The 27,709-nt window shown below is 34.0% G+C and overlaps 2 protein-coding genes across 2 annotated transcripts; both read left to right on the forward strand.

Annotated features, from left to right (window-relative positions):
* Positions 1–2,612: 2,612 nt before the first annotated feature.
* On the forward strand, positions 2,613–5,800 carry LOC127899894 (uncharacterized). Its single transcript, XM_052434039.1, has 6 exons — positions 2,613–2,762; positions 2,829–3,073; positions 3,257–3,594; positions 3,981–4,512; positions 4,990–5,089; positions 5,174–5,800. The coding sequence occupies exons 1-6, from the start codon at positions 2,613–2,615 to the stop codon at positions 5,798–5,800; spliced, it is 1,992 nt and encodes a 663-aa protein (XP_052289999.1).
* Positions 5,801–22,028: 16,228 nt separating this feature from the next.
* LOC102622238 (MDIS1-interacting receptor like kinase 2-like) lies at positions 22,029–25,545 on the forward strand. The gene is made up of 2 exons (XM_052434040.1): positions 22,029–24,807; positions 25,292–25,545. The coding sequence occupies exons 1-2, from the start codon at positions 22,029–22,031 to the stop codon at positions 25,543–25,545; spliced, it is 3,033 nt and encodes a 1,010-aa protein (XP_052290000.1).
* The last annotated feature ends 2,164 nt before the right edge of the window (positions 25,546–27,709 follow it).

Genomic DNA, 27,709 nt, shown 5'->3' on the forward strand with positions numbered 1-27,709 from the left:
CAAGTCATTCACGTGTGACTCTAAGCGCTCATGTGAAGTGCTATAATTCTCAAATAATGCAACTTTATCATGCAATGTTTTAGTTTCTAATTCTAAGCATGTAATCTTTGCACTAAATGATTCATTTTCATTTTTCAGCTCCATCATTTTCTTTTTTAAGACATATATTCTTTTTACCAATCTTCATCAATTCATCATGCAAATCCTTAAAGGCATCATGTAATTCATCATATGTAGGAAGAACACTTACCCCATCAAGTTCATCACATGACTCTTCCCCAAAGGCCATGAGAGCTAAATTAGTCATCTCTTGTTGCTCTTTATCATCGCTTGTTTCTTCATCACTATCATCCCACGTGGCCACCATAGCTTTCTTTTTGAATTTGTTGAGGAGAGGACATTCCGGTCATATGTGTCCGGGCTTCTTGCATTCATAGCAAGTAATTGGCTATTTCTTCTCCTTTTTGTTTTTGTGACTTCTAAACTTTCTCTGCTCGTTATTTTTCTTGTAAAATTTTCTGAATCTTCTAGCCAACATAGCCAACTCCTCATCATCCTTCTCGCTTTCCTCATCACTCTCACGTTTTGAGGCTTTGAGAGCAATGCTTTTTGTTTTTTCCTCATGCCCTTTTTCTGCTGCCAAATCTTCTTCATATGAAATGAGAGAACCAATTAAATCAACAATAGGTAATGTATTTAAATCTTTAGCTTCCTCAATGTCAGACCTCTTTTGTCTTCATTCCTTAAGTAGCGACCTAATGATTTTCTTAACTTTCTCGCTATTTGAAAAGGTCTTTCCTAGGGCTCCTAGAGTGTTCACTATGTCCGTAAATCTTGTATACATAAAATACACACTCTCATTTTGTTCCATTTGGAACAATTCATATTGTCGAGTGTACCTACTTATTTTAGATTTTTTCACTTGATTCGTGCCTTTATAAACAACTTCAAGTTTGTGCCAAATTTCATTAGCACTTTCGCAACTAGACACTCTATGAAACTCTTTCTTATCTAGTGCACAAAACAAGGCATTCATAGCTTTGGAATTTAGAGAAGCTTTTCTTTTTTCCAATTCATTCCATTCCCATGAAGGTTTTGGAATATCTTCTCCGACTTCATTTTTAGTCAAAGGCATGAAGGGACTATCATTAACGATTTCTCAAATTTCATAATCTAAAGTTTGTAAGTAAATTCTCATCTTAGTTTTCTAATACGGGTAATCGTTTCCATCAAAATAAGGTGGTCTAGTGTCCTTACCTAAATGTGGAATCATTTTGAGTTGCCATTGATCTTTATCTCTAGACGGTTAAGTCTAAATAAGAGCACCTCGCTCTGATACCAAATGAAATACAAGTGTGCAACCCAAGAGAGGGGGTGAATTGGTATTTTAAAAATTATCCCAACAAAGCCACACAACAATCCAATCTAATGCCTTAATAAATTTGAAGGCAATTAGTTCAAAATTCCCGCCTACGTCCACGCCTTCAAGCGATCCAAGCTTGAGGATTTCACTATACAAGCCTTTCAAGGCTTCAAATATTTACAACTGACTTCAAGGTGTCAATGAACCATTACAACAAAGAGATTATCTCCCAATCTCTTCATTCAAGTGTCTCACACACTTAAACATTCACAATTAAGATGAAGAAACGAAAGTTACAACAAAAACTCTCTTAAAGAGTAGATGTACAAATTGAAGAACAGCAATGATTCGATGAATAATGACTTGCGAATTGAGAGCTCAAAATATGTTGTATGCTTTTTGTTTTTGCTTGTTGGAGAGCTTGAAAATGAATTGGATTTGAGTTTTTATAGTTTTAGATCAAAAACTAGCTGTTATACACATTTTGGTCATAACTGGCTTACTGTTTATGGACTTCCAGTCAGTCGCTTAATGTTACCGTTAAAGCCAAAATTTGAATTTCTGAATATCTGGTATGCCGCTTGTGAAATCTGGTTAGCCGTTTAAGTTCTAGAAACTATCTGCCTGAATCTGGTCTACCGTTTGTCAGGATTTGGATAGCCACTTGCTACAGTAACTGCTACTGTGAATTATTTTTCAAAATTATAGTTTGACCCTAAAACTTTATAAAACTATATTATGGCCCAAAACGTTATGAAAGTTTTCAAATAGGTCCAATTTTAGAATTTCTAAATATTACTTTATTAATCCCAAAACTTTCTGAAATTAAGATATGACCAAAAATATGTGAAGTTATAGAATGGCCCAAAATATTTAAATATTTTCAAATAGGTCCAAATCTGAAATTCAAAAAAATAATTATTAAAATCAAAGTTTATAAAATTCTTTCATTTTAGTCCACAACTTGAAAAACAACTTAACTCCATAAATACATTTTCTTATTGTAAAAGCATAATACATAAATTTTTGTTTAATCAACACATGTGGTTTGTTACCATCAAAATCAATATCTATAGCCATATAAGCTAACATAATAGTGGATGTATTTTTGCCTACTTATAGAATTTGGACTAAACACGGAGAATTTAATAGATCCATGCATACAACACATAGTAATATGGTTATTCATGATTTAATCATAAATTATGATATGGTTTGAATGGTACATGATGCAGTAGGTATGCCACATATGGATCTTAGTGATAGTGAGAATTATCCAATGGAAACAGATTATGGTGAAGGGCCAAATCCTGAAACTTCTAAGTTTTTAAAGTTGCTTCAAGAGGAAGAATCTCCATTATACTCGTGTTGCAAAAAGTTCACAGCATTATCATTTATTGTTTGACTCTTGCATATAAAAGTGTTGTGTGGTTGGACAGATAGATCATTTACACTATTATTACAGTTACTTAAAGAAGCATTTCCTGAAGATGTAAAACTACCAGACTCATATTATGAGGCCAATAAGATTACTTTTGATTTAGGCTTCACATATAAGACATGGGATGCATGCCCTAACAATTGCATGTTGTTTAAAGATGAGGATGAGAAACTTGATCGTTGTAGTATACGTGACACATCTAAATACAAACAATTTGATGCTGGTGCTAATGGCGCTCAAGTGAAAAGGGTACCTGCTAAACAAGTAAGGTATTTCCCATTAGTTCCAAGATTACAAAGATTTTTTATGTCATCAAAAACAGCTTCACTTATGAAATGGCATGCAGAAAGTCGCATTGATGATGGCGTTTTAAGGCATCCAGCAGATTCTCCTGCTTGGAAATTATTTGATGAGAAGAATCCTAATTTTGTAACTTATAGTTGAAATGTTAGGCTTGGTTTAGCAGCTGATGGCTTCAATCCTTTTAGAACTATGTCAGTATCTCATAGTACATGGCCTGTTGTTTTAATGCCTTATAACTTACCACCGTGGATGTGCATGAAGCAACCTTTCTTTATCTTATCAATGCTTATTGATGGTCCCAAAGCACCTGGTAATAAGATTGATATGTTCTTACAACCATTGATTAATGAATTAAAAGAATTATGGCATCAAGGCGTTTCAACTTATGATGCATCAAGTAATCAAATGTTTAAATTACGTGCAACATTAATGTGGACTATAAGTGACTTCCCTGCCTATGTTAATTTGTCGGGTTGGAGTACTAAAGGTAAGACATCATGTCCTTGTTGTAATGAGAACACTAGATCTCGTTGGTTGTCAAATGGGAGAAAGTTTTGTTGTATGGGTCACTGTAGATTTTTGCCAATGTCTCATAGATTTTGAGAAGATAAAATGTCTTTTGATGGTATTAAAGAATGAGAATATGCACCACCAAAGCTTTCTAGGACTGGTGTGAAGAAACAATTAGATGGTGTACTCACAGACAATAAAAAGGAAGATCTTATAAAGAGAAAAAATGGTGAGACTAACCAAGGAAATTGGAAGAAAAAATTATATTCTTTGAACTACCATATTGGGAGCATAATTTAATTCGCCATAATCTTGGTGTCATGTATATTGAGAAGAATGTTTGTGATAACGTATTATGGACAGTATTAGGTGTTCTTGGAAAGTTTAAAGATAATCTGAAAGCTCGACGTGATTTACAAGAATTAGGCATAAGGACAGACCTATATCCTCAACAACAAAAAGATTCCAGCAAACTACTTTTACGTTCTGCTTGCTTTACAATGAGTAAAGAGGATAAAGAAGTGTTCCTCAAAGTATTAAAGGAAGTAAAGGTTCCAGATGGTTATGCATCTAATATTTCACATCGTGTGAACATGAAGGAGTGTAGTATCAAGGGTCTTAAGAGTCATGATAGTCATATTTTAATGCAACAATTACTTCCTCTTGCTGCACGTCAAGCGCTGCCCAAGAATGTTGTTGAAATATTGACTGAACTATCGAGTTGCTTTAGGCAAATATGTTCAAAAGTGAATACACCATCTGATCTAGAGAAAATTCAAAAGCATATTGTACTTACACTTTGTCATATAGGAAAGATCTTTCCATTATCCTTCTTTGATGTAATGGAGCATCTGCCTGTCCATTTAGCTGAAGAGACATTTATTGCAGGACCTATGTAATTTCGATAGATGCATCCCATTGAAAGGTATACAATTATTTTTTAATTAATTTTCTGTTTAACAATCTTTATGTTTAAAAATTTAGTCTTTTAATGCATGCATAATGTATGTATCTGTTAACACTAAAATTTTATGTGCGGAATCGGGCACATCCTGAAGCTTTAATTGCAAAAGGATACTTGATGGAAGAATGCATGAACTTTTGTGCAAGATATCTAGATGAGGTGGAAACCAAAACTAATCGACCAGTTCGCAATGATGATGGAGGAAATAGAAATGGTCGTCCATTGGGAAAATGAGTTAAAGTACTTCTTGATGAGTTAACATGGACACAAGCACATAGGTATGTGCTTGTCAACACAGATGCTATCACTCCCTTCCGAGAGTAAGTAAGATAAGTTTGTTATTAATATAATTAATACTTTTGAAATAGTTGATATTATTTGTGTTATTAATTATAGTTTATTTTTCAGACAACATCTTACTTTACCTGAACAAGAAATGCCTAGTAAGAGGCGTCATTACGTTAATAAAGTTCATAATGAGACATTTCACACATGGTTTAAGAATCACGTGAGTTTATAATTATCTTAAGTTATCATAATTTTTGAAATCAAATGCTTGATTTATCTTTTTTTTTTAATTTTTTTTGTGTAGATTCAAAATTTACGACGATCCTCAAATGTGAGTTTTCTTGAAAATATCAATATTTTAGCAAATGGTCCTGATCGTTTTTCTCAGAGATTCAAAGGATATATCATCAATGGCTTCCAATTTCGAACAAATAACATTGATAAAAATAAAACTACCCAAAATTCTGGTGTTGTTACTAAAGTGGATACTGTAAGTTATGCAAGTGTAAGGGAAAAAAACCCTCGCTTAGGCGAAGTTACATATTATGGAGTGTTGACGGATGTGATTGAAATTCGATATACCAATGACATGAAATTTGTGTTGTTGAAGTGTGACTGGGTTAATAACCAAGTTGGAAAGAAACAAGATCATTTGAAGTTCCCAATGATGAATTTTAATCACTTGTTGTACAAGGATAATCAAATAGGTAATGAACCTTTCATTTTTGCTTCACAGGCAGAACAAGTTTGCTATGTGCAAGACCCTATTGGTCCTAATTGGCATGTTGTTCTTAAGATGACGGTCAGAGACTTCTTTGACATGTACTCCAAAGATTCTTCTGCTATTCCGAAGATAGTTCCTCAAGTAGAGTTACATCTGCATCAACAGTTTAATGACACTATATATATGAATGATAAAGATGTTAACTGAGTTCCAGTAAAGATGTTAACTGAGTTCGAGAAGGGGTGGATGGAACAACCGTAGATACAAATATTCTTGATGATGATGTGGACATGGAAAAGTGTGATTAACATGATTGTTTTCTTGTTCATTTTATGTTTCCTTTTTTTAAACAATAATGTAAACATTGAAAAGACTTATTTAGTTTTAATTTTAAATTAAAAAGTGATGATTGACTTGGATATGTTTTACTGAGTTTAAATATTATTATGTATATGGTATTGGATGCTTATCAATATTCTTGATAATGATGTGAAAAATCAATATTTTGACTTGCATGCTTATTTTATTATGTATATGGTCCAGTAAATCTGTCAATTGCAGTTTTATTATGGCACCAAAGAAGGCAAGAGGCATTTCTATAGAGGTGGTTGTTCATCAAGAATTAGAGGCTCGGTGTCAGACAGAATCATCTCAACATCGTAAAGGAACATCTTCTAGTAAAACCCAGGGAAATGTCAAAGTTGGCTGCATCTAGAAGTGTTTGGCATGACTGCATCTAGAAGTGTTTGGCATGGCTGCATCTAGAAGCTTTGACAAGAATGGTCAGCTTGCAACAAGTTTGAAGATTGAATTTGATGCACACGGTTTTGATGAAGAATTTGGTGAACACGGCTTTGATTTTCTTGGCCACTAGTTTGCTATAAATAGAAGTGCAGATGAAGAGTTTATGCATCCAATCTTGAGAGAGCAATTTAGGGAGTTGAGAGAGAGTTTAAGAGCTTGCATTTATAAGCTCTTATTTTAGTAATTTGAGAGTTTGGGTGTATTGGGGTTTTGGGTAGTGAGCTAAAATACTACAATACTTGTAACTCCTTTTCACTAGTAAAATATTTCCTTCTGTCTTCGCCCGTGGATGTAGGCTAAAAGCCGAACCACGTAATTTCTGGTGTCCTCTATTGTGCTTGTTCTTTATTTTATTTCTAATTTCATTTTAGCTGCGGTCCTGCTTCACTCACCAATTTCCTAACAGTGGTATCAAAGCTATTGGTTGTATTTTTAGAGTCGGGAACTGTTCATGTAAGGGGTACTATTCACGTATACGGCATTGTACACGTATACGATACTATTCACATATACGGTACTGTTCACGTATACGGTACTATTCACGTATACAGTACTATTCACGTGAAACGGTGGTAGCGATCCAAGAATTTTTCGGTGCAAAGCAGGGAATAGTAGTGTGAGAAAAGCAACTGTGGTTTGTACATGTCTAGGAAAGTTCTGTTATAAAGGCGATAAGAGCTTAAGGAGTCTGGGTTTTAAGTGGGACCATTGTGACCCCTCCAGTCTTTCCTGGGAACTTTTCTGGTGTGCATTCTCACACATACTCACAATTATTCAAGGTGGTATACTAGCTTGTGTGCAATATTTATCAACAAAATGGCGGCAAAGTATGAAACGGAAATAATTTTTCGTTGTGGAAAATGAAGATGAAAGCTGTATTGAGGAAAAATAATTGTTTGGCAGCAATTGGAGAAAGGTCCATGGAGATAACTGATGACAAGTGGAACGAGGTAGACGGTAACGTCATTTCTGATCTACACTTGGCACTTGCGGATGGAGTATTATCTAGTGTGGCAGAGAAAAATACGGCGAAGGAAATATGGGATACTCTCACAAAATTGTATGAGGCCAAGTCACTACACAACAAAATCTTCTTGAAGAGAAAACTCTATACTCTTCGAATGGCAGAATCTACAATGGTGACCGATCACATTAACACATTGAAGACTCTATTTTCACAACTCACAACGTTGGGTCATAATATAGAGGAAAATGAACATGCAGAGCTTCTACTTCAAAGTCTACCAGATTCGTATGATCAACTCATCATCAACCTGACGAACAACAATCCAGTGGAGAGTCTAGTTTTCGACGATGTTGCAGCCTCCGTATTAAATGAGGAGAACTGGCGGAAAAATAAGGAAAACAGACAAGCAAGTTCGCAGCAAGCGGAGGCGCTATCGGTGACGAGAGGGATATCAACGGAACGTGGCCCCAGTGGGAGTCAAAATCAAGGTAGATCAAAATCCAGAAGTAAGAAGAATGTTAAATGCTACAACTGTGGCAAGAAAGGGCACGTCAAGAAAGAATGTTGGAGTAACCAGAAGAGAAGAGATGGCAAAGAACCTGAGTCATCAAATGCTCAGGGGTGTGTAGCAAGTACCTCGGATGATGGCGAAATTCTCTACAGTGAGGCAACAACTGTTTCAGAAGGCAGAAAATGACTTTCTGATGTCTGGCTTATAGACTCAGGAGCTACCTGGCACATGACCTCTAGGAGAGAATGGTTCCACACATATGAACCTATCTCAGGAGGATCTGTATATATGGGTAACGATCATGCCTTGGAGATCGCTGGTATTGGTACTATCAAAATAAAAATGTTTGATGGTACAATTCGCACATTTGGGGAGGTACGACATGTCAACGGCCTGAAGAAAAATCTATTGTCTTTGGGACAAATAGACAATCATGGGTGTAAAACTCATGTGGAGAATGGAATTATGAAGATCATTAAAGGAGCGCTTGTATTGATGAAGGCAGAAAAGATCGGTGCTAATCTATTCATGCTTAAAGGAGAAACACTACAGGAGGCTGATGCGTGTGTCGCATCAAATGGAGAAGAGTCAACGATGATGTGGCATCTCAAACTTGGCCACATGTCAGAACAAGGCTTGAAGATTCTCTCTGAGCGAAAATTGCTTCCGGGGCTCAAATCGGTAAGTTTACCATTTTGCGAGCATTGTGTTACAAGTAAGCAGCATAGATTAAAATTCAGTAGATCTATTGCTAGAAGTAAATGCATTCTAGACTTGATTCATTTTGATGTTTGGGAATCGCCAGATATATCCATGGGAGGTGTAAAGTACATGGTGACTTTTATTGATGATTATTCTAGAAGATGTTGGGTGTATCTAATTAAGTAAAAGTCAGATGTATTTCCTGTGTTTAAAGAATACAAAGCGCGGGTGGAACTTGAATCTACTAAAAAGATCAAGTGCTTGAGGACAGATAATGGTGGAGAGTATACAGACGGCGAGTTTCTTGCTTTCTGTAAGCAAGAAGGTATTCAGAGGCAGTTCACAGTGGCATACACTCCTCAACAAAACGGAGTGGCGGAGCAGATGAACAGAACTCTTACAGAAAGAATAAGAGCTATGTTGAGGACTGCTGGTCTACCCAATTCATTCTGGGCAGAAGCAGCCAAAACTGCCTGTTATATAGTAAATCGGTCGCCATCTACAGTTATTGGGTTGAAGACGGCGATGGAGATATGGACTGGAAAGCCAACTGATTATTCCTACCTACATGCATTTGGATGTCCTGTGTACGTGATGTACAATGCCCAAGAAAGAACAAAGCTGGTTCCAAAATCTAAAAGATGTATCTTCTTGGGGTATGCTGATGGAGTAAAGGGGTATCGTCTGTGGGACCCCACTGCCCACAAGATCGTCATCAGCAGAGATGTTATTTTTGTAGAAAATCAACTGCAAATGAAAGATGGAGATGATGGCACTGTAAAAGAAAAGTCAGAGATTGTGCCGGTATATGTAGAAAATAATCCAGAAGATTTAGATTCTTCGGAAGCAGCACCAGAGCACGAAGAACAAGAACTAGTCGAGTCTGAGGCTCCAGAAGTTCGTCGGTCAACTCGTGAGAGACGACCGCCGGCGTGGCACTCGGAGTATGTTACAAAGATCAACGTTGCATACTGTCTTCTAACAGAGGATGGAGAGCCTTCAACTTTCCATGAAGCTTTAAACAGCTCAGATGTTGCTTTGTGGATGACAGCAATGCAAGAAGAAATTGAAGCTTTACACAAGAACAAGACATGGGAACTTGTACCACTACCACACGGAAGAAAAGCCATTGGAAACAAATGGGTCTACAAGATCAAACGTGATGGCAATGATCAAGTGGAGCGGTATCGTGCGAGATTGGTGGTGAAAGGATATGCTCAAAAAGAAGGTATTGACTTCAACGAGATATTTTCTCCGGTGGTTTGACTCACAACAGTCAGAGTAGTCTTGGCGATGTGTGCTACATTTGACTTACATCTTGAGCAGTTGGATGTGAAAACTGCATTTCTTCATGGAGAACTTGAAGAAGAAATATATATGCTCCAACCAGAAGGTTTTGCAGAAAAAGGAAATGAGAACTTGGTTTGCAGGTTGAACAAATCTCTATACGGTCTCAAACAGGCACCGAGGTGTTGGTATAAGAGATTTGATTCCTTCATCATGAGCCTTGGATACAACAGACTCAGTTCAGATCATTTTACATATTACAAGAGGTTTGAAGATAATGATTTCATCATTTTACTGTTGTATGTGGATGACATGTTGGTAGCAGGTCCCAACAAAGATCGAATCCAAGAATTGAAGGCACAGTTGGCTAGGGAGTTTGAAATGAAGGACTTGGGACCAGCAAACAAGATTCTAGGGATGCAAATTCACCGAGACAGAAATAACAGGAAGATTTGACTCTCACAGAAGAATTACTTGAAGAAAATCTTGCGACGCTTCAACATGCAAGATTGTAAGTCAATTTCTACCCTACTTCCTGTTAATTTCAAATTATCCTCAAGTATGTGTCCTAGTAATGAAGCAGAGAGGAAGGAGATGTCTCGAGTACCGTATGCATCAGCAGTGGGAAGTTTAATGTTCGTTATGATATGTACAAGACCGGACATTGCACAAGCAGTGGGAGCAGTCAATCGATACATGGCGAATCCAGGTGGAGAGCATTGGATAACTGTGAAGAGGATTCTGAGATACATCAGAGGAACCTCAGATGTTGCATTATGTTATGGAGGATTAGAGTTTACTGTCAGAGGTTATGTGGATTCAGATTTTGCAGGAGACCTTGATAAAAGGAAATCCACTACTGGTTATGTGTTTACACTTGCGGGAGCAGCTGTAAGCTGGGTTTCGAAACTGCAAACTGTTGTGGCTTTATCTACAACAGAAGCAGAATACATGGCAGCTACACAAGCTTGCAAGGAAGCTATCTGGATACAAAGATTATTGGAGGAGCTCGGGCACAAACAACAGAAAATTCCTGTGTTTTGTGACAGTCAGAGTGCCTTGCACATTGCAAGGAATCCAGCTTTTCATTCCAGGACAAAGCACATAGGAGTTCAGTATCACTTCGTTCGAGAAGTAGTGGAAGATGGAAGTGTGGATTTGCAGAAAATCCATACTAAAGAGAACCTAGCAGATGTTTTAACCAAGCCGATAAATACTGATAAGTTTGTCTGGAGTAGATCCTCTTGTGGCCTAGCAGAAACGTAGGCAACATGTTTATGGCGAAGCAGAAAGGATGGTGTGGAGATTGATTGTTTTTCAATTTAATCTCCAAGTGGGAGAATGTCAAAGTTGGCTGCATCTAGAAGTGTTTGGCGTGACTGCATCTAGAAGTGTTTGGCATGGCTGCATCTAGAAGCTTTAACAAGAATGGTCAGCTTGCAACAAGTTTGAAGATTGAATTTGATGCACACGGTTTTGATGAAGAATTTGGTGAACACGGCTTTGATTTTCTTGGCCACTAGTTTGCTATAAATAGAAGTGCAGATGAAGAGTTTATGCATCCAATCTTGAGAGAGCAATTTAGGGAGTTGAGAGAGAGTTTAAAAGCTTGCATTTATAAGCTCTTATTTTAGTAATTTGAGAGTTTAGGTGTATTGGGGTTTTGGGTAGTGAGCAAAAATACTACAATACTTGTAACTCCTTTTCACTAGTAAAATATTTCCTTCTGTCTTCGCCCGTGGATGTAGGCTAAAAGCCGAACCACGTAATTTCTGGTGTCCTCTATTGTGCTTGTTCTTTATTTTATTTCTAATTTTATTTTAGCTGCGGTCCTGCTTTACCCACCAATTTCCTAACAGAAAATACATCTCAATCAAATGGATCAACTACTAAATATTAGTGTTATTCAAAATAGTATATTATTCATTTGAGTTAATTAAATTAAAAATATTTGAAAATGAGGTAGTGAGTGTTTATTTAAGTGTTTCATTTCACAGTAATAATATTACTATTATTAACTTATGATTTTTTTTAATTTTTCTTTGTGGAAGCTCAATTACACAAGGTCGAGGATGTGCTCGTGGTGCTCTTGAATGGGGAACTGGGAAAATACTTCACCTAGAATTTGATAGTGAATGGAAGCCAATTGGTCAAAATGCGAGTAAATTTAACTCCCAACTTGGAGTCATAGCAAAAAATGCACAAAAAGTTCCTCTTACTTATTTACGTTGGAGTGATATGCCGGATGATATATTAGAATACATCTGGACTGAAGTTAAGGTATAAAATCCACTTATCAATTTGATTTATTTTGTTAATGTTTTTAACAATGTATTGCTTAACAAGATAATACGGATGCACCACAAGAGTATAAGCCACATTGCTTGAGGAAAGTTGGAGAAAGATGGACAGATTGGAAAGCTCGAGTGAAGGCAAAATGGTACACTCCATTTGTCAATGATAAGCAACTACTAATAGTTACCCCATCTCGAGTTGTTGCAGAACAATTGAGGATATTAGTTGCTTATTGGAGCACTGAAAAATCAAAGGTATGTCTATGTCACATTAGTTCATAATAATGTAATGGCTTTTGCTTCCATGAACAATGAAGATGAATAAATCATGTAGGCATTGTCTGAGATAAGTAAGAATAATCGTAAGAAACAAAGACAACTTCATGTGACTGGCCGCATGTCATTTGCTCAAGTGCGAGATGAGGTAAATATTTATCAATCAAATGGATTAATCAGCTTTCTTTTACTGACATTCATGTGTAAACTTGAGGTTTTTTTTTAATGCTTTATTAATCAATTAGATCAATGAATTTGTCCTTCCATCAATATGGATATGTTGAGTTAAATTTGTTGCTAACCCATGTACTGATTTGAAGCACTTTTTGAAAAAAAAAAACATGATCTGTTGGTATTATTATTCAGATGAGAAAAAGAGGAGAGAAAACTGATAGATTCAGCTTATATATCAAGACTCGAACTAAAAAAGATGGAACTATACGAGACAAAGAGAGTGCAAATATTATTGTAAGTATATTATTTTAGTTAATATATACCTGTCATTAAATTTTTATGATAAAAGAAACTTGTTATTACTGTGCTTTGTAATTATCTTTCTGTGGATTGTATTAATTATGTAGAGTCAATTCAATGAACGTCTTTTTAAGATATCTGAGGATCAACAAACTAGTCTATTAGAGAGGATATATTTAATGATGTGTTGGGGCTTGATGCGCATGGACGGGAGCGCATGCAAACAAGTTCTTCAAGGAGTAACAACATTAATGAGAGTAGAATACGTGATGAGATACGTATGGAGGTACAAAAAGAATACGGGGTTGTGATAAATGAATTGAGGTTGAAGTATGATTAACTCTATTAAGAGCTTCGATTGATTCAGACTCACTTCCAATCTTATAAATGTGGATGTCAAATCAATTTGGTTAGAAGTGAACATGTATTACATATTTTGATAATTTAGTTAAGTTTATTTGAATCTATTATTTATAATAGTTTGTATTTATTGATGTAATAGGTTACGGATGCTTCCAGTGCACATCATGATTATCATGCAACTTTTGGGACAGATGTTCAAGTTGATTCCCCAATATTGGAGGGTCGTTGATGACGTACTTAGGTTTGCAAGTCAGTTAACTTATACAGCTAACCTTGTTACTCTTCAAATCAACTATTTTTTGCATTTTTATTCTATAGTACTTCAGCTGTTGCTTTCTCTTTAAGATCATCAGTTGTTAATGTGTTGTGGCATTTTAATAATGGAATTTAGTTTGAAAATTGATTTGGAAGTGTTGGAAAATTGACTTGTGTATGGATTTGTTTGTTGTTGTTAGTTGTAACAATGTGATTCAATATGTTATGATCAGTTGTTTGTTTAGTTTGTAATCTTTTCTTTTATTTTTCTGTCTTTCAAGATTAATGAATTACATTCCAGTGGATTGTTCTGCTGCTACATAGTGGTGGTGCTTTACCTAATAGAGGTTTGAGTTGAATTGTAAAAGCCCATTATTCTTTTTAGATATGATGTCGGTATTTCATGTCTTTTTGGAGATGATACTTGTAATAAGATTGGTTGATGTACTTGGTGCAATATATTAGTCTTTGGTGGATTTTTAGAGTTGATACTATACAGAAAATATTATGTTTGATACAAAAATAGTTAATTGATATATTTTCAATAAATTGTGTTTACTATAATTACTAAATACAATAAAAATAATTGAATTAGTGAAATGAAAAGTAAGCTTACAAAATTTGTAGTGGAATCAATTTGGGAATAAAAATGCTTGCGAGGTTATTTGCGGGGAAAATAGTGGCTATAAAAAGTGGTAGCAAAATGTAAGATTTGCGGGAAAATATTGGCTGTAAAAAGTGGTAGCAAAATGTAAGAGTGTCTTGAATTTATTTGCGGGGAAATATTATGGCTGCAAAGTTCCCCGCAAATTATTTTTGCAGGGGTACAAATTGGTTGCAAAAAGGCTGGGACTTTTTGCGAGGCCACTTATTGCAACCACCAATATTTGGCGCAAATACATAATTTTCAGCCGCAAAAGGGTTATTTGCAGCCAAAACTATTTATTTACGGGGATTATTTTCAGCCGCAAAAAGTCTTCTTTGTTGTAGTGACCATAATAATGTTTGATACTTTTAATACATTTTCGAGTTTCTTGTGGCTATCAAGTGCCTTGCACTCGTTACACACATTATTCCCCTAAGGTATGTTTGTAACATGGAATTATAGGGTGTTAAAATATTGTTCACATTAGCTTAATATCAATACCATATTTGGAAAGAATTTGCAAGGGATTAAGGGGGTATGCTAATGCAGCGACTGCTGCAAAATGTTAACATTTGCGTGCCTACTGGAGGAGTGGACTAATGGCAACAAAACAAGCATCAAAATGAGCACAAAAGCTTCCATTTTTTTGGCGATCAAAGCCGACTTCAAAGCAGTCATTTTTGTTTTGTGAACAGACACAAAGAGAGGTCTCACCAAAATATGAACATGAAACCACACTCTTTGTAGCAACAGAAGAACACCTTAGTTACGTTTTTAGCCTCAGAGGAATTGTAGAATTACTAATTTGCTACCGCATGAAAGCCAAAATTGTGATGAAGGTAGAGTTATCTCTTGGTAAAGCGCATGAAGGTATATGAAGAATCAACGTTTGTTTTGGTATCTTTTCAGGACTGGACAGACATCCTCGCACGGAGACTGATTTGTTTGAGCTGAGGGCGACACGTGGCTATATGCAATTGGTCTAATATTAAATTTATAGCCAGTGTTGTAATAGTGGCTGAGGACGGCCCTTTCTTCTTCTGATAATTACTTGTGTAATTAATTTTAAAGGAAAATCACGCTTAGGTTCTTTATAAAAATTATGCCGCCCTGCAACTAACCATCAAGAGCTTGTCCTCAAAAATCCAATTGCTCACGTTTTCTTCATCAACAAGGCAGTTACAGACGCAGCTCATCTGAAAAGTTTCTTCAATAAGAGTGGGTAATGGCACAATATTGGGCCTCTCTACTTTGGTTTCTGAATTAAACTTTGGGCTGCTATGTGATAGGGCCCATAAGCCTATTTCTACAAAATCAACCATCATTATCTTTCTTTTTTTTTTCTCTTTTTGGGTTAAGGCTATTTCATTACTTGATTTAACTGAGGAGAGAATCTTCTCAAAAAAAAAACACTAAAGAGAGAACGACGTTTAGATCTCTTAAATTGCTCATATTTACAACATACGCTCGCACGTGAAGTGCTTTTTGAAGTATTTAAAGTGCTCTTTTTAATCTGCAAAAATTGTACTCAAAATGCATGTTGTTTTTCATCTTATCGTCAAGTGATTTTCATCCAGTCCATTTGCAATTAATCACTGTAACTAACACAAGCAATTTAACATGTTAAAAGCATTTTCAATTATATCTTTAATAGTTGATAGTTATCATTTTAATTAGTTGAAGAGAATGAGTTCTCAAGGGTTGATCAAATGTTCAAGTAATTTTATTTTAGACGACAACTTGAGGTCAAATTTTAAGAGAGATAAAGACTAAAATCAATTTAGATTTTACTCATTCTTCTACATTTTAAAATGAAATCTGAAAATGGTAAAGCAAACCAATGAGCTTTAACCTACAATATTAGGGGTGTAAAAAGTACTCGCCTAGTCTGGATCCAAGTGATGCTGCCCGCAGGGGCGGATCCAGGACTTAATATTACCCCGGGCTAAATTTTAAAATTTATATTTTTAAGCAAACATAAAAATTTATATGTAGAAATAAATACATTAAATAAGGAGGAACACCAATAACCTTATCCCTCTAAATATATACTATAAACAAAAATAATTATAAAAAATAGTAGAAAACAAAAGGCAACTCAAATATGAAAACACTATTTTTCAATTATAGAATCTAACATTGCAACATATAATAACATGTAATTATATAAGGATTAAAAAATCAATTAAGAATTTCAAATTAAAATATATCAATACATGTAATTACAATCAATTAAAAATTGCAAGTAAAACTTTTATATTTGAAGTGAAGTACTAAATTACCAGACTTAATAAATTAAACAATTAAATTTTATTCATCCTTTCAAATTGTAAAAGTATTATTGGTCAAAAGTTTCAATAATAAACTAAACTAAATTCAGCAAAAAAGATGTTTAGGTGCAGTTGTTTCTTCGTGAGGTGCTCTATCTCCCTTTAAAGAACTAGATGTTGATGATTCTTCTATCAAAAACTCCTTAAATACTCAAATTTTATTTTCCAACTTGTCCTCTTAGTTAATATAATTAATAAATAAAATCTGAAAATTCACATAAAATTTTTATGAAAATATAGATAATTGATATTATATGTTGTTTCTGTAAGTATGTTTAATATTATTGACGATGTTACATTATATTGACATATTTTTTTCAATTAGAAGTTTTTTAAAATAAATTAAAGCAGTAATAAAATTTTAGCTCCCTAATGTTTTCAATCTATTCAATAAATATATAATTTAATCATTTTATAAAATAAGTCACTAATTTCAATTGAAAATAATATAATTGAATTAGGGACATATTTGTAACTAAAATAAAAACTCTATCGTTATATGAAATTGATGAAAACATAAGGATAATTGTAGGGGTGGGCAAAAAAACCGTAGTGTTAAAAAAACCGAACCGAACCGACGGTTTTTTTTTAATTTGGTTCGGTTTTTATTTTTTAAAAAAACCGAATATACCGTTTGTAAAAAAAACCGAAATGTCGGTTCGGTATTCGGTTCACTTAACTGAACCGAAAAACCGAACCGAAAAACCGAATTATTTTTTGATTTTATTCAAATCAAACATGTGTTAATAATTTTATTCAAATCAGACATGATTTTATTCAAATCAAACATGTGTTATTTCTCTTTATAATATTATGATTATGTTTATATAGATGGAGTATTGGAGTTTGGTTATGTATTTTGAAATTTTAATATTTCATATTTTGGGAGTATCTTATTAATAGTTAGTAAGCTATTAGTGATAAAATGTGTTTTGAATACTTTGTATTTATTGTTAATATTTGTAATAAAATTAGGATAAATTAATTGTTGAAAAAAATTATTACATTCATGAGGCCCAATGGGCTAAAAAATTAAAAATTAAAAATAGGCCCAATAGGCCCAGAACCAAAAAAACCGAACCGATCCGAAAAGAACCGTTTGAGTTTGGTTCTTATTGAGTTCGGTTCTTATTCGGTTCTTTTTATAAAATAACCGATTTAAATCGGTTCTACTTAATTTCAAACCGAACCGAACCGAACCGAACCGTGCCCACCCCTAGATAATTGAGTTAGGGACATATTTGATTATAAAATAAAAGTTCTATTGTTATACTAAATTGATGAAAATATAAGGGTAATTGAGTTTGGGACATATTTGAATATAAAATAAAAATTCTGTTGTGTATACTAAATTGATGAAGACATAAGGGTAATTGAGTTAGGGACATATTTGAATATAAAATAAAAACTCTATTAGTTTACTAAATTGATAAAAAAGTAAGGGGTATAAATGATTTTTACTGGACTAGGCCGGGCTATAGCCCGGTCTAGCCCACGTGTAGGTCCGCCTTTGGCTGCCCGGGTATCATCCGACCCAACTCGAGCATCTTTTAATAAGCTTGAAATCCGACCCAGAACCCAAATTTTATTAAAAAATTTATAAAATATATGTTATTTTAAATAATTATATTTATTTGATCCATATATTACATATATGTAAAATTTTAAACATTTAAAGTTCATATTTTATTAAAATAAATTAAAAAATTATGAAATTAAAAAAATTAAAAAAATATACATTATAATATTATAAAATATAAAATCTGGGCATAAAAATGGTGATTAAAAAATCCAACCCAATGCCGACCTTTTTAAGCCCGGTCTAGGTATCTAAAAAATATATTTGGATCGTTTCTGGCATTGCAAACCCAAATTTGAACTCGTATTTTGCCATCCCTATGCAATGTGATACCATTCTTGTGTCTTAAATCACATTTAATCCTCACATACCAAGATGACATCAAAGAGCTAACTTAAGGTCCCTCTAGCTTAATGATGTCATTCCTGTGACTTTCAAGTATAGGGATGGCAATGGAAACCGCTCTCAGCAAGTTTGTCATTATCAAATCCAAACCCACATAAATTTAAATTAGCAAAATCATCGGCAACCCACTGAGGTTTTAGTTTTTAAGAAAACTCACCCACTGCAGGTTTTAACAATTACCAAACTAGCAATGCTACGCGATAGATATTTTACGGGTTTTCATATTTAAATTCACAAATGTTTGATATGTAAATTTATAATAATGACTTAAAATTCTACATAACATACTCAATTCTAAATTCAACCAATGTAAATGGAAAATTAAAATTTTAGCATCAATGCAACACAAATGCTCAATTTTAAATATAAAATACACGAATCCATAAAAAAAAAAACCACAAACTAGTATCTAAAAATAACAATTATCATTTCATATTATTATTCAACACAAGATCTAAGAGAATATCTTCATTTCATTCATTGCCATTAGCACCCATCCAACACAATTCATACAATAATAATTAAGATTAATATTTTCTAAAGAATAATAATTTTTAAATACTAATCCGAAAAAAAAAATTACAGTAATGAAATAATCCATACATTAAGTTGAAGAAGCCCTCAAGGGCATGGTCAGGTTGGTAACAGCAAGAACCACCCATGTTCGATCCTTGGGGGAGTAAAAGAGAAAAATAAGAAACTATTTAGGTTTTGCCCACCCTCATTACTTAAAACAAAAAAGAAGAAAAAAGATTGAAGAATAATAGTCTATACAAAATTATAATAAGTATATAATAATCCATGTATTTAGTTAAAGCCTATTAGGACTTATGCACGTTGCAACTTCACATTTGCACTTCACATTATTTACTTTAATATATTTTTAGATTTAAATTTTTTCAATTAAAATTAAATTAAAAATATTTTTGAAAAAGCTGCACTAGATATTTGGTTAACTTACTGCGGATTTTAATTTGTAATACCAAATCCGTCCACAACCCACAAAATTATTCACAGTGAATGGGTTTTGGTAGATAGGTTTGGACGAGTTTCCGAATACCATTGCCATCCCTATCAAGCAATCAAAATCAACCCTAAAACGCTGCGTTTCACATCTATGATTTTTTCGTTCTCAACATCACATCAAAGGCAACTACTAGTTAATTTTTATTGTTGATTTGGTAGCCTGTGGAAGCTATAGAAATTAGAAGCCAGCTACGTTAAAGACTCTCTTTGGAGAAAAAATTAATTAAAATAAATTACTATGATTAGCAGTAGGTGTTTGTTTAACGTTAAGCAAAAATACAGGCTCTCAATACACGGTTAAAATTAAATTATCAATATATTTTTATTCAATAATTATTAATCATAATTTTTTAAAAAATCAATACATAAATAAGATGCATCACTGCACTTGGGACAAATAAGATTATAAATATTATTTATTTTCCAATAACACACAAATATACATTGTATAATTTGTATTAGAACTACGACCTGGTGTTTGATTCTCATTCAACTTTAACTTTTATTCCAATTCTTTCGGCACATTTCTGAGAACTTGGCTTTCAACCTATAATTAATTTCCATTCGGAATTTCCTTTCTCAATCAAACAGTTATTTCCTCTAATGAGAAAAAAAAAACTTTGAGCAAATCTGGTCCCCCAAAGGGATTTCCAATTACAAGTCCCCTAATAGTTTGATAATTCAATAAGTCATACCGTATATTGAATTATTTTACATGGATATTCCAAAGAAGAGAGCAAAAAGTCCATGAATGATAGGAATAAGTGCTCTATATTGGAAAAAAACAAACCACTGACTAGAACGCCATGAATGTCAAGAGCAAAGAGCAATGCCAACCTAAGACGTGTCTTACTTTTTGTTTGGTATGACTTATTTAATGATTAAAAATACTTATTTTATTCTTAAAAATTCTTTAAAATTTTTTTACATTGTTTGGCTGTGTTTTTAAGTAGAACTTTTGGTGATTAAATAAATTATTTTGTCTTGATTGGTGAAAACTCAAATTTTATACTTTTGAGAGTAGAGATTGTAGAGTTTTCTTTTTAAATTTAAATTATCTAAAATGCTTTTAAATTATTTCACTATCTTATTTCATTCATTTCATAACATAACTTTAGAATACTTGTTTATTGAAGTAATTTTACAATTTTTTATAAAATCTCTCATCGAAAACCAACCAATCAACTAAATTTCTTGTCAGCAAAAGCTCGACTCATAAAAACTCTACTTAAATAAGTTTTATTACTAAACGAAGCCGTACTCCAAATTGAAAATGATCATCATTGACTATAAAGTCTATGAATATTAACAACAATTTATAAAAAGTAAATAGACATATATCATCTAAACTTAATTATTGGTTTGATCCAGGTTAAGGTTATAAGACGTGGTAAATTAATTTCTTGCTCAATCCTTCTTATAAGGCTTGACAAGAAAGTGGATGTGCAATCTTCATTGATTGGTCATGGTGTGTATCCAGATGAGTTCTTCTTATTTTCAAAATTAAATAAATTTAGAACAAAAATTTCCGAATATATCACTGTCGTACTCGTACTAATAACGTTGTGGACTATTCCCCTTTTCCTCAGTTTTGATAGAGATTAATTAAGCTAGACTAAAACTTGACGGAGAAAAATATTTTTATTCAATGCCACAGCCTACACGTAAATCAATGCCTTTGGATCTGCCTGTATTTCTGGAGCTTATGATTTTCTTAATCATCCTTCTGAGAGTCGGAACCTAGCCAGTTGAATATATTTCCAGAAATATTTGTCACTAAGTGGTGCCTATGTAAAACAACAAAGATTTTTCCAGAGCATGTTATCTTATAATTTTTTTTTGACGACACTCGACGGTATGAGAGGAGTTTATTAGTTAAAAAAAATAAAAAATACACCTAGTTAGGAGGGAAGTAATGAACTTTACCCTTCAACATGTATATGCAAAGCACTAAAATAAAGAAAGAATAAATTCTGGAAAGGATAGAAAAAATACATGAGAATTGAGAACATAAAGAAAGAATTATCTTGCAAAGAAAAATTGTTAAAGATACACAAGGAAGACATGAAAAACTATAACACCATACGGTGTTATTATCTTTTTCTCCTTTGTCCGTATGGTGTAAAAATTAATAACTTTGCTTTCTTTCTGTTTAACTTTTCTGTCTAAGTAGGATTATTCTCTTATAAATTTAAATTAATGCATAAGATATTATCTTAGAAATTTAACTTGGAACCAACATGCTAAAGTTAGTCATTCGATAAATTACTTGGTCCCAAGTTGTTGGAAATTTTCTCATGCAGTGTTGGAAATATTCTAGAGACAGGTGTTCTCGACTTAAATGTATTTCTTCTTTCCAGCATTTTTCTCGTCAAAAATTTAGAAAACTATTGCTACGTTAAACTCATATTAAAGAATTAAGAGTCTTCTTGGAGTCTTGGCTGCTGGTGTGAGTGTATATATACGTCGAAGTTCTCGTTCATGATATGCATGCAAAAGACAATAACATAAACAACATGGGGTTGCCAATCTTCAATATTCTGATCCTATTTCTTTTGCTAAAGTTTTCACATAATGTTACTTCTGATTCTAGTGAAGAAGCGTATGCTCTTCTTAAATGGAAAACAAGCCTTCAAAATCAAAACCTTAACTCCTCTTTGTTGTCATCGTGGACTCTTTATCCTGCTAATGCAACCAAAATAAGCCCATGTTCTTGGTTTGGAATTTCTTGTAACCATGCAGGAAGCAGAGTCATCAGTATAAACCTGAGCACTTTGGGTTTAAACGGTACGTTTGATGATTTTTCATTCTCATCATTTCCTCATCTTGCGAATCTTAACCTAAGCTTCAATTTTTTCTTCGGAAACATCCCCCTTCAAATCGGAAACCTCTCCAAGCTTCAGTATCTTGATCTTGGCAGTAATCAATTATCTGGGCTAATACCACCAGAAATTGGCAAACTAAATCAGTTGAGGAGGCTTTACCTTGACATGAATCAGTTGCATGGAACAATTCCACTAGAAATAGGTCAGTTAAGTCTTATTGATAAGCTTGCCTTGTGTCATAACAATTTGCATGGTTCTATTCCTTCTTCTTTGGGTAACTTGAGCAACTTGACTAATTTTTATCTTAATAATAATTCTCTTTTTGACTCCATTCCTTTGGCTTTAGGAAATTTAAAATCTCTTTCCATTATGGACTTGAGCAAAAATCATTTTAATGGCTCAACCCCTTTTTCTTTAGGTAACTTAAGCAACTTGGCCGTATTGTATCTTCATAAGAATTCACTTTCTGGTTCTATTCCTTCGATTATAGGAAAATTGAAGTCTCTTCTCCAACTAGACTTAAGTGAAAATCAACTTAGTGGTTCAATCCCTCTTTCTTTAGGTAACTTAAGCAGCTTGACTATGATGTCTCTATTTAATAATTCGCTCTCTGGTTCTATTCCTCCCAGTCTAGGAAACTTGAAGTCTCTTTCAGCATTAGGACTACACATAAATCAACTTAATGGTTTTATTCCTCCTTCAATTGGTAATCTTAGTTCTTTAAGAATTTTATACCTTTATAACAATGGGCTTTACAGTTTTGTTCCTAAGGAAATAGGATACTTGAAGTCTCTTTCTGAATTAGAGCTATGCACAAATCTTCTTAGTGGGGTTATTCCTCATTCAATTGGTAATCTCACCGGGTTACTTTTGTTAAGCATGTGTGGAAACCATTTTTCTGGTCCAATCCCTAAAAGTTTCAGAAATTTGACAAGCGTAGAAAGAGTACTTCTTAACCAAAACAATCTCTCTGGAAAAATGTTTGAAGCTTTTGGTGATCATCCAAACCTAACTTTCCTAGATCTCAGCAACAATAATTTTTGTGGTGAAATTTCATTTAATTGGAGAAACTTTCCAAAATTAAGTACTTTTATTGTTTTCGTGAATAATATTTCTGGAAGCATACCGCCTGACATTGGAAACTCACCCAAATTACAAGTTCTTGACCTTTCTTCAAATCACATTGTTGGTAAAATTCCAGTGCAATTGGAAATGTTATCTTCTCTAAACAAACTAATTCTAAATTTAAATCAACTCTCTGGAGGTGTGCCTCTAGAATTTGGCTCATTAACTAAACTTGAATACCTCGACTTGTCTGCAAACAAATTGAGTAGCTCGATTCCAAAAAGTATAGGCAACTTGTTGAAGCTGCACTACTTGAATCTGAGCAACAATCAATTGAGCCATAAAATTCCAACTGAATTTGAGAAGTTGATTCATCTTTCAGAGTTAGATTTGAGTCATAACATTCTCCAAGAAGAAATACCACCTCAAGTATGTAATATGGAAAGTCTGGAGAAGCTTAATCTCTCCCACAATAACCTCTCTGATTTCATTCCAAGATGTTCTGAAGAAATGCGCAGCTTGTCATGCATTGACATATCCTATAATGAGTTACAGGGACCAATTCCTAATAGCACAGCGTTCAAAGACGGTTTGATGGAAGGGAATAAAGGATTGTGTGGCAATTTTGAGGCGTTGCCATCTTGTGATGCTTTCACGTCTCACAAACAAACTTTGAAAAAGAAATGGGTCGTAATTGTGTTCGCTATCCTAGGAATGGTTGTGCTTTTGACTGGTTTGACTGGATTCTTCTTCTTTTTTCAACAAAGGAAGAAGGTCTCACAAGAAGAACAGAGTAACTCTATGAATCGTTTGAGATTGCTTTCGGTATTAAATTTTGACGGGAAAATTATGCACGAAGAAATCATTAAAGCTACAGATGATTTTGATGAGAAGTTTTGCATTGGAAAAGGTGGACAAGGAAGTGTGTATAAAGCTGAGTTACCCTCTGGGGATATCGTAGCAGTTAAAAAATTCAACTCGCAGTTGGTTTCCGGTAATATGGCTGATCACGATGAATTCTTGAATGAAGTTTTGGCATTGAAAGAGATACGACATCGAAATATTGTAAAATTTCATGGATTTTGTTCTAATGGCCCGCACTCATTTTTAGTTTGTGAATATCTTGATAGGGGTAGCTTGGCTAGAATCCTTGGTGATGATGTAACAGCAAAAGAATTGGGCTGGAATCGGAGAATAAATGTGAGTAAAGGAGTAGCTAATGCTTTGTCCTACTTGCATCATGATTGTCTCCCATCGATTATTCATCGAGACATATCAAGTAAGAATGTGTTGCTTGATTCAAATTTTGAAGCCCATGTTTCAGATTTTGGAATTGCCAAGTTTGTCGGGCCACATTCGTCCAACTGGACTGAATTTGCAGGCACATTTGGATATGCTGCTTCAGGTATGTGTTTTCCAGCTCTTGTATATATTTCTTGAGGGAAAAATATTAACGTCTCGTGGTTTGACAAAATAGTCATGAAAACCCCATTATTTTTCAAAATTGGTTGCACAAAACACAAAACAAGATTATACATCCTAAAGAGAGATTTGCATAACCATTTATGAAAATAAGAAGGTCTTTACGGCCACTCTATAATCAAAATCACAGAAGGTATCACTATCCTTTTTCCTTTCTTTTTAGTAAAAGATTAATATGCTAGTATATTTTGTGAAATACTATGCAAGTATATTTTGTGAAATACAGTTTTATTTTTAAACATCTTATGTGGAGAAAAAATTAGAAAGCAAAATGCAAAGAAAGTCTAGTTCCACCTTGCCATCGTCTGGCTTTGCCCAAGCATATATTATTTGCTTATTTGAGATAAACAATTATTAATTAGTTATTGATGCTACACTTTATGATATTATTGTCTGTCAACTTGCAGAGATTGCCTACACAATGAGGGCTACTGAAAAATACGATGTGTATAGTTTTGGAGTGTTAGTATTCGAAGTGATCAAGGGAAATCATCCAAGAGATTTTTTTTCCATTAACTTTTCTTCATTTTCCAATATGATCATAGACGTTAATCAAATTTTGGATCCTCGACTTCTAACTCCATCCCCTAGTGTTATGGACAAGCTGATATGGATTATGGAGGCTGCCATTTTATGCTTAGATGAGAGTCCAGAAGCTTGACCAACCATGGTATGCAAATAAATCAGCCAAGTCATTTTTTTTTCCTAGTCTGTTTCTGATTATTTATTACTATTCGTATGACAGCTTTGAAACTTTAGTGAATGTAAAATATTTTATAGTTGAAATGAATATGGATTTGATCATTTGAATTAGAGAGATTTTATGCTCTCTCATTGTGGCTGCTAACTATGCCCGTGCTCTAAAAATTTTCATGAGATGAATTGGAGTCCACCTCACGCTAGTTGATTAAGGTGAATGCTGATGGTCTTTTGAAAAGTAGTTTCGGGGATTCTGCTTCTCTGACTATCTTTAGGGACGCTCATGGCTTTCATCTTGGAGGGCTTTGGTCATCATACTGCTTATTATGCTGAGATACTTGCTGCGATCTTAGCCATTGAATCAGCAGCTGATCATGGTCAGAATACGTTATGGCTTGAAACTTTGATGTGTGCTAATTATGAAGTGTAATGTTCGGTTATTATTTTTGTATGGTTTATTGTAATTTTAATGTTGTATTTACATTGTAGTAGTGGTTTGTGGTAGTTATATTATAACTGGTCTTTTATAATTATCTTATTAGATGTATTTAAATGGATGGTGAAAAGAAAAGAGGTAGAAAAGAATTCTTTTATCTATAGACTATATTTCTTATATGGAGAGTGGCTCTCTCAAATCAACCTTCTTTGTTTAATTTTCTCTCTTATCTTTAAAATTTACGTAACATTTGGTATCAGAGCAAGTTCCTCGTGGCTGATGCAACTAGACAAAAAAAGAGATTGATTTCAAAACCTTTGTTACTGAAAAATTTGAGAATCAAAATGCAATCATGCAAGAGATTCTTAGCAAACTTCAGAGTCTAAACACCAAGTATGACCAAATAAATTCGCAATATTCCTAAACCAGTACAGGTGTTATCCAAAGTCCAAATCTAGGAGAATGTAGTTCATCTATTAGAACAACAAATTTGTCCTTTGGTCAAACACTAAAATTAAAATTCCCAAACTTCAATGGTGAAGACCCAAATAGTTGGATTTATAAGGCTGAACAATACTTTGAATATCAGAAGATTATTGAGGATCACCAAGTGCAATTGGCATCTTTCCATCTTGAAGGAACTGCACTATAATAGTTTCGTTGGCTAATGAAAACAAAAGGACCAGTTTCGTGGGCTGAGTTTTCACGAGCTCTTCTTAAAAGATTTGGACCAACAGAGTTCGATGATGCTTCAGAAGCTTTGTCCCAATTAAAGCAAAAAAACCACCGTATTGGCTTACCAAGAAGAATTTGAGAGATTGGCTCAGATGGTGGAGGATGTACCAAAAAACTTCTTAGTTGGTAGTTTTGTTGGAGTACTCAAGGATGAAATTCCCTTAAGAGTTAAAGATTCAGAAGCCTCGGTCATTATCAGTAGCCATTGGACTTGCTAGACTTATTGAGGAAAAGTGTAACCTTTGTAACCAATCCTCTTAAATCCAATCTATAACCCAAGGTCTATTAGGATTCCAGCCAAGCAATTCAACTCCATCAACATTTAAACGTTTGACCCCAAGTGAGGTAAAAGAACTTAAAGACCGCGGCCTTTGCTACTGTTATGATGGAAAATATTCTCCTAGTCACAAGTGTCAAAGTCCTCAATTGTTTATGATGGACGATTTTCACAGCAAAGATGATGAAGAGGGAAGCGGTCAAGGTGCAAAACATGATTAATGTCCAAAGTAGTTCCTTGAGGACAAGGATTTTTCTTTGGGGTGGGGGGGGGGGGGGGGGGGGGGAATGATGTGTGCTAATTATGAACGGTAATGTTCGGTTACTATTTTTGTATGGTTTATTGTAATTTTAATGTTGTATTTACATTGTAACAGTGGTTTGTGGTAGTTATATTGTAACTGGTCTTTTGTAGTTATCTTATTAGATGTATTTAAATGGATGGTGAAAACAAAAGAGGTAGAGAAGAATTCTATTATCTATAAACTGTGTTTCTTATTTGGAGAGTGGTTCTCTCAAATCAACCTTCTTTGTTTAATTTTCTCTCTTATCTTTAAAATTTATGTAACAAACTTACTCTATGTCGGTTCTTCATTTGACAATCCAAAGCTGGATCCTCCATCGGTTCTAAGAAATCGTTTTATTAATTTTCATTCTTTGTTTGATTCTATGGAGTTTA

The sequence above is a fragment of the Citrus sinensis genome, chromosome 9, assembly GCF_022201045.2.
Source record: "Citrus sinensis cultivar Valencia sweet orange chromosome 9, DVS_A1.0, whole genome shotgun sequence".
Lineage (NCBI taxonomy): Eukaryota > Viridiplantae > Streptophyta > Magnoliopsida > Sapindales > Rutaceae > Citrus > Citrus sinensis.